This window comes from Vicia villosa, linkage group LG2, assembly GCF_029867415.1.
Source record: "Vicia villosa cultivar HV-30 ecotype Madison, WI linkage group LG2, Vvil1.0, whole genome shotgun sequence".
Classification (NCBI taxonomy): domain Eukaryota; kingdom Viridiplantae; phylum Streptophyta; class Magnoliopsida; order Fabales; family Fabaceae; genus Vicia; species Vicia villosa.
This window is the reverse complement of record NC_081181.1, coordinates 123,825,623-123,833,821: the sequence shown is the minus strand read 5'-3', so window position 1 is coordinate 123,833,821 and position 8,199 is coordinate 123,825,623. Positions and strand designations below refer to the sequence as shown.

Genomic DNA, 8,199 nt, shown 5'->3' with positions numbered 1-8,199 from the left:
TTATAACTCAAAAAAATAATTTAGCTAGATATTCATTTTGATTATAAAAATAGCTTGCCTACCCTAAACACTTAATTAAGTAATTTATCAATGCACTATTTTTTTAATGCACCATTTATGAACACTTAAATTGTTTCTTTCTCCCAATGATGCCAAAATATTCCCCAGGAGTGTCTGCCTTGACAAAATAACAGCATAAGAATAATAGAGAAAAATAATGCTTAGTTTTACTCCACAAATGTGTATGGAGCCAAAACCTACAACACCAAGAATATCTTCTGCTTCCTATTACAACGAAGGAATACAATAGATATCATATTTCTAAACTATGCTGGCGGAAATATATTATCTTCTGTTTTTCTTGAATAAACTGGAGAGTGGAGACAGACCTTTTTTACTTTTTTGTGGCTGCTGTCTTCCTTTCTCGTTGACAACTTTGTCAGCCGACTCATCTGTTGTTACACCCGTGTTTATGTTGTGGTTATTGGCTACTACCTTATTATTCTTAGACGCTGTAGAATGTGATGACGTGCGGTGCTCTTTCAACTTTGGATGCCTAGCACGGTCTTCAGAACTTTTACTGGTACTGACAATTTGCTTCCTATCAATATCATTTATCAACTGTTCTCTATTACTGCATTTATTTACTGGCATAGAGTTCTTCTTAGATAGATCAACCTCCTGGCCCAACTTAACCGGCTTTTGGTGCTCTTCATCAGTTTCCTTGTACTTAAAACTTTCAACCAATCCCTTTTTCTGCTCTGCAATGTCTGTATGCTCAGTCAGTTTCTGTTTTTTGAGTTTTTCTGGCTTATGTTCTAAATTTGGTGTCGATAAAACCTTTCTTTTATCTTTCTTTGCCACTAGTTGCCCAGAGCCCTTTGTGCCCTCGGTGTTAAGGTGACATTTTTCCACCTCAGAACCATCCTTGTCTCCAAGGACTCCACTCCCACTCCGCATAGTTTCAAGAATAATTTTGCCCAAAACAAATCTTGTCTCTGAAATATGGCCACTCCCAAGCATGTCATAATTTATCTTTGCACTTTTTCTTTTACTCTTGTAAAATTTAATATCATTGATCAGCACTTCGAAAATTTCAGACACGGCTTTCCCTGTTTTTCTTGATAAAATTACCTGAAAGCCACAGTTTTCAGTTGAACTGGAACCTTATGAATAACCATAAAGTAACACAGTAAATGATTTACAGATGGGTAAAAGATGAATTAACTGAACATAATGGGAAAAGTTTATAATCAAGTAGTATTTGATTATGGGGAGGAAACGGCAATATCCCAGCAAAATTATCTACTCACACAATTCGCAAGTTTGACAACTATGGTTATATGAAACCAACTTGTCATACAGATTTCTGTATAAAATATTGGTTGCTTTAGACTGAATATAAACCAACTGATCATTTTATGCCAGAATCAAAACTCAATCACAAGTGACAACACATGAAATTGATTTTCGAGATGACAAATAAAGATTGATCTTTAATGAGTTGACATGTCTCAAGCTCTAATTAATGATAGAATCCTAATTTCTATATTAGTACTGTGCATTTTTACCAGGTCATATATATCTGAGAGAAAGAAAGCTATCTGACAACTGCCATTATAACTGCATAAATTTTTTTCAAGAAAATAATAAACTGTCCGAAAATAGCATGCTTTGGGGCACATAAGCTGGAATATCAATGAATTATCTTCGGTTAATTCAACCTCTATATTTAGTATTCAATGTTTATTAACATCATATTTTCAAAGCTCAAACTTTCGATAGTTAACAACTGTTAAGTTAGGGCAATATATGGCCACATTGGACAATATATGGCTTAAACATGTCTTTATAAGTGAGGGCAATCCTCACCCTACAAGCCGGTTTTGTAGGGTTGAGTTAGGCTCAACCACATTTTTAAACATGGTATCAGAGCCTCATTTAAAATCCAATGGGCCACCTACTATCAGGTTTCCGCTATCAGGTCACCCACCATTTATTTCCACGCTCCAGATATCCAATCCTGGGCGTGAGAGGGTGTGTTAAGAATCCCACATCAGACAATATATGGCCACATTTCTTAACAACAACATCTAACCGGACACAAGTATCACACAACCCTAACTGTAGCATGTTTGAAGAATAACCCAATCAATTAGGACACCACTTAATCGTGTGACAACTATTGTGCAGTCTGTCAACCATAATATTCAAATCTTAGCGAAATAAATATATACCAAAATAGATTTACTTACCACATGAGGGCGTGGGACAGATGGATATCTAGACAGAGATTGGAAAAGACGGTTAATATTAACTAGCGCATGAATGGAGCCAATCACCAAAGATGCCAATTTAGTGACTGTTTCTGCAATTTCTTCATCTGATTTGCTTGTATTGGAACTCTTTATTTCCGGTGTAAAATTAACATACATTTTTGCATGTTCTTTAGCAAACGTAATGCCTTCTTGCCACTCTCCGTGATATAGAACAGAAGCAAATGCCCAGACCACAAGAACATCTTGGGGATTATTTACTAATGCCAGGTGAAATGCTAGCAATCCAATCCTGCATCGCATAAAATTATAGAATGATGTTTCAAACACGGAGGGAATACAAATTCAAAAACAACAAATCTGGGCCATCTATTTTACTAGGGAAAATAGCATACAATACAATACAACCATGAAACACCCTAAACTCTTGAACTTTCACTTTGTTCCAATTAACCCTTAAAGTTCAATGATAGAAACTGGTACCCAACAAAAAGTAATAACACAATACTAATACTTTATTGCTAATAATTCTGGAAAGCGATTCAAAACCAGAAGACTACACATAAACACATTATAATAATTATAGGAAATGGTACAAAATAATAGTACACGGACACACTAAGATTCGAGAGCTTGGCCTCTCCCCTGCCCAAGTGTTTGAGAGTTGGACCTCTCCCACTAACCACTCAATAATTCCTCCTATAACCCACTATGCCTTGCTATCTTCCTGTTTATTGAGCATAATAAAATGTAACTGACAGAAAGATAAAACAGCAATTGCTAATAAAATAACAGCATGGCAGAAGAGAAACTGCCACATACAGTGTTCCTAGTAATTCTTAAGGTCTAACATTCAACTATTGTTACACTAGACCCTTTCGTTCATTGTTAGTAATTTGACCCCGAGTTAAGGGAATGATCTATTATCACATTAGAAGGGGTATACGAACTAACTGGGGACGAAGTGAATGTTAAGGTGTTTATTTGCAAAAGACTGAGTTTAGAGTAGTTGTCTGCTCATTTCCAAACAAATAAGAATATAAACTTATAACTAAAAATAAGCTATATCAATGAGTATCTGTTTTGGTCATCCTTGTTGGAAACCCTGGCCGCCTTTATTGTACCCACCTTGAGCTTCCTTCATTCAGCATCCAACGCCGGCATCGTGTTGGACAAGAGTTCAAATCCTACTGTACTGGCGATGTTAGAATCTCGTGGGTGAGCTGTCAATGTTGGGATCTCATTGGTGGATAATGTATAAGTGCTTTTGTACACACTCTTTGAGCTTTGAGGCCCTAATGAGCCTCTTTGACCCAATTCACTTGTATAATTATAAAAATAAAAAATCACTCACCATAGGGTGCAACCAGAAGGTCGATCGCATCCAACCAAATTATCCAGATGGGAGAATAATTTCTGCACAAAAGACAGAACCATAAGAAGAAACCAGAAAAGTTTGATACCAAAAGTATACTTATTAATTGGTATAGTTGTGACTAAAGCAATCCTTGTTTGAGTAGGTAGAAATGAGAAAGATATTTTGACACACTGAAATCCTCATACATGGCCATTTTTACATTTCCATTTAAACTTTTATATGTCCAATTACATGCCAACTTTCCTTCTATTCATACAGGCATAGCCTATAAATATGCAAGAAACTCTTTGTTAGATCGATGCAATATAAGCAACGTCATTTAACCTACTGTCCAATTTATCATTAGTTTTATCAGAAAAGTAGTAACAAACTAACAAACTTTTACCATCTCCCTATAGTCTTGAATTTTTAAGTGGAATTTCAGTTACATATGTAGGGAAAAATAGAATTACTTTCGGTCAAAAAAAGAAAGAAAAAAAACAGGATTGCTAAATGAAGTTCACTGTTCAAATAATTATATTTTGACTAACAACAATCAACAGACAATTCATTACTTTTTGCAATATTTTCTTAAGATGGTCAATAGTGCGCTATAGTGCAGTGGCTTAGTGTAGCGGCTGTCATGTCACTTTAGTGACCGCTAAATTCTTTGGAAAAATGTTATATTAGGATTATTTTACGTATTCCCTTCTTCTGATATAGCATACACTGACCTTCAATACTTTGTTACTTTAAGCCTTAACTTGTCTGATTTTTTTTACTTTTTTTGGTATTTATTTACTGCTATATTTTGCTTAAGACTATGACTTTTTATAGTTATTTACAAATATTTCATGAATTTTGAGTATTATTTTAATTCTTAAACATTTATGTTTTATAATATAGTGTTAATTAAATAGTATGCATAAAAAAAACATAATAGCTACCAATAATCCTGTTTTGCTAAGCATTCAAATAGTGACTATCAACTTTTAGTAGCACATTCCTTCAGCTTCTAATGACTTTAGCATTTGCATTCATTGAAGCAAATAACATCATATAAAGTTCATTGTACAATTATTTTGCCAATTTAACTCACCATCAACATATTGGAAGCCTGACCATCTTCTTTAGTAGCCTGTTCGTCAAGATATGCTGCCTATAATAAACTAATTAGTAAAAGTAGAATGTGGAGGAGAAGCATATTATTAAATTAGAAGACTGAAAATTCAGCAACTCCAATCCACTTACATGCATCGGAAGCCAAAACTGTAGCAATTTGAATTTCCAGAGTAAGCGCAGAGACGGCTCAGAAGCTCCATAAGACAGCATATAGTTTAATTCAATCAGCATTCTATCCTGAAATATATAAAGAACAGGCAAGATGAGTAACTAATTTGACATTCAAAATGGAAATGTTATGAGCATGTAGTAAATAAACAGATTTACTCTTTATGATTGTCAATGACAAATATACTGAAGTGCAAATACAAGGAGAATCAATACCAGTAAAATTAAAAGATAACAAATTTTCTTGTGCTAAACTCGGGCAGCATACCATCATAAAACTCCAAACGGTGTACCTTGTTCAAATCCTTAACTAGGGAAGAACATGTCCAGATTGCTGCCTCAGTCTCCCTGGATAATGATAAACCTAGACGAGCTGCAATTCTGAATCCACGTAAAATTCTCCCTGAAGAAAGATTTCAAAAGCAACTTCATTTTCATAGTGGATGCTTATCAATATGTTCAGAGCTCCTAATTTCAAAACGCTGATTAGAGTATGATACTACCTACCAGGATCATCTTTAAAGGACAGCTGAGCTGGAATCACGGTTTCTAGCTGAATACATATGACCAAGCAGAACACATATATCAGCACACTTTCAATCTTGAGGGCAAAAAATTCTTTGACAAATAAAAAAGAGTTACCTTTAAGGACCTCAAATCAGCAATTCCATTGGCATAATCATAAATTTTATTGGCAAAAGGATCATAAAATAAACTGCTTTCACAATCAGAAATGGATTAACATGACAGTCAGGAATAAATGTAAACCTCGAAGATTAAAACTGATACTTTAGAGGTGGGGGAGACAAAAGTTTGATAATACCTATTAACTGTGAAGTCCCTTCGCAGTGTACTTTTGCATAAATATTTGTCTTCTTTATTACTGCATTTTGGCAGCAGAGAGTGTAAAACTTTTTCCATCCCTTTGGAAGTTTTTGATTCTGTCTCAAAACTTGTTACCTGATCCAATAAATTAACTTATTTAATGAAATTAAATTTAATCAAAGAAGAGCACATGTCACGCAGATAATTTGTAGTTTAAAAGGATAGAGATAATCTTGTATAAACTCCTCATAAACAAACCTCTACTATCGAACCTTTTATATGAACCAGGCGTACTGGAAAACGCCGTCCAACAACGTCAGCACGACGAGCTGAACGACGAAATTGCCTCCTTGCCTGTCAGATATATCATAGAAGGAAAAAAAAAGTGTTTTAAAACTCACTAAAAATGAATAATATGCATCTAATATATTTGATAAGTCGAATGATTGTCAAAAAAACCTCCATAAGCTGTGCTGTGGTGACCACGTCAAAATCTTTTGGAGTTCTATTCAGTAGTAGATCTCTCACACACCCACCTACTAAGTAGGACTTATACCCTGCAACTCACAAAAGGTAAAAGAATATGTTATCCAACAAGAAAATTGGATTATTAACAAAACAGAGAAAAGTGAATGATATTTTATACCACAATTTATACAAAAATAGACAAACAGATATATTAGAATGGTATTTTGAAATATAAACATAAAATAATTCCAAGAGCAGCTGAATCGTGCTATTTCATTTCCCTGGTTCAACTTAGTTCAACCAAGGATAATAAATTGGTTACAGAGCACAAAACTACATCTATTTATTACAGAATCAGAGTACAAAGAAATAAACTTGCAAGGAAACCAATGCACGTCGTTATCATGAACCGGAAACAGAAGTAGGAGGAGGAGGGTGATATTTTACAAGCCTGCACATAAACTCACTTAACTGAGAATGTCGTGGGGAATAAGAAGAATTTTACCTTTATCCTGAAGAAGCTTCAGGACATACTGAGTCGGCTGTGAAATCATAGAACTGGTAATACCAAGCTTCCTTGCATCGAAAGTCTTCCCTTTTGAAATGTCAATGCGGCCTGTCAAACAACCCAAAAGTTCAATCAAATCTCAACTAAATATGACCAATGCCCTTAACATGGATTTCTATAAACAACAAACTTCAAAAACTGGTTTTTGAGTAATCATAGCTACTTCCCCGTAATATATCAGTGATAAAGGCTACAATACATATGTGCTTATGTACATTATGCTTGATAACAGACAAATTGACTCAGTGAGAATTGTGAGATAAATAAACAAAAAAAGGTTTTCTATTTCTAAGTTCCAAGCATAAAATGAAGAAGCAAATGTACCTCGCCCAATTGAGTGATCGGATTCTGTTTCTGAAGAAGGATGATCTTGCATTGGTCCTTCGGGAGAAGAGGAGCAGAAAAGCTGCAAAGAACAATTCAAGGGCGGTTGAAAAGGTAAGTTTAGAAAGAGATATAAATATCCACAAGGTGTTTGATAAATTGCGTGAACCAAAGTAAGAGGAGAGAATGTAGTGTTAGTGCACCCGTGAGTTATTGATGAGGGTTTTCAAACGAGTAAGCACTCCGCGCTTGTTATTGTTGTTAGTTCTGAGCATTGTTGAAGCAAGACAAGAATTGAAATTACTCCAGCGCTAATTAGGAATAGCTATGTTCATTTCGACCGCCGCAAAAGATACACCGTGCTCACCGTGCTTTTCCATTCTTCATTCTTCATTCTTCGGTGTGAATAGCAAAACTTTGCTTAATTTCATAGAATATAAAATTAAACTATTTTGTTTGTTTTATTTTTTTATAAAGGCCTTAATTGTAATTTTGGTCTCTATTATTTTTATTTTTTTTTTGTTTTGATTCCCCTATTCTAAAATCTGGAATTTTAGTTCTTATATTTTAATTTTTTTAAGAATTTTGGTTCCCAAGCAAATTCGAAGACAATTTTAAATGAAATGACGCTCACATTGATGATGTGTTAGTGTAAGTTCAGCAGTGAACTATTTAACAAAGAATAAGCTATTGTTATTTAAAATTTATGTTAAACATGTCATCAATGTGAGTTTCATTTCATTAAAAATTGTCTTCGGATTTGCAGGGGGACCAAAATCCTCAAAAAAACTAAAATAAAGGGACTAAAATTCCGGATTTTAAAATAAGGGGACCAAATTAAAAAAAAACATAATACGGGGACCAAAATTGCAATTAAGCCTTTTATAAATAAAAGGGTGTAAGCCCAAAAGAGAAAGACTAAAGACTAAGTACACTCGGGTCCAGGAGTGGCAAACGAACATGGTCGTCCCGTTTAGATCTGTTACGTAAAAGTCCTAAAAGAACGGGATGGGCGTGGCGAGCATAGTTAAAGGTGCGGGTCTAAAATCTTGTCCGCCCTGCAAAAAAATTAGGGCGGGAAATGTCTGTGG

The 8,199-nt window shown here is 34.7% G+C and overlaps 1 protein-coding gene across 1 annotated transcript; it reads right to left on the bottom strand.

Annotated features, from left to right (window-relative positions):
- Nucleotides 1-202: 202 nt before the first annotated feature.
- LOC131651969 (uncharacterized) lies at nt 203-7,522 on the bottom strand. Its single transcript, XM_058921715.1, has 14 exons — nt 7,312-7,522; nt 7,109-7,190; nt 6,722-6,832; nt 6,208-6,305; nt 6,007-6,102; nt 5,747-5,883; nt 5,566-5,638; nt 5,431-5,476; nt 5,217-5,326; nt 4,885-4,992; nt 4,733-4,792; nt 3,631-3,692; nt 2,256-2,568; nt 203-1,134 (listed from the first exon to the last, which is right to left on the bottom strand). Exons 1-14 carry the CDS (start codon nt 7,381-7,383, stop codon nt 346-348), a joined length of 2,157 nt encoding a protein of 718 aa, XP_058777698.1. The 5' UTR covers nt 7,384-7,522; the 3' UTR covers nt 203-345.
- Nucleotides 7,523-8,199: the final 677 nt, after the last annotated feature.

Coding starts and splice junctions, on each gene's coding strand:
- LOC131651969 (XM_058921715.1), bottom strand. CDS start 7,383: ATGCTCAGAACTAACAACAATAACAAGCGCGGAGTGCTTACTCGTTTG. Junction 7,191..7,311: donor CCCTCATCAATAACTCACGG/GTGCACTAACAC, acceptor TGTTCTTTGCAG/CTTTTCTGCTCCTCTTCTCC. Junction 5,477..5,565: donor CTGATTTGAGGTCCTTAAAG/GTAACTCTTTTT, acceptor ATATGTATTCAG/CTAGAAACCGTGATTCCAGC.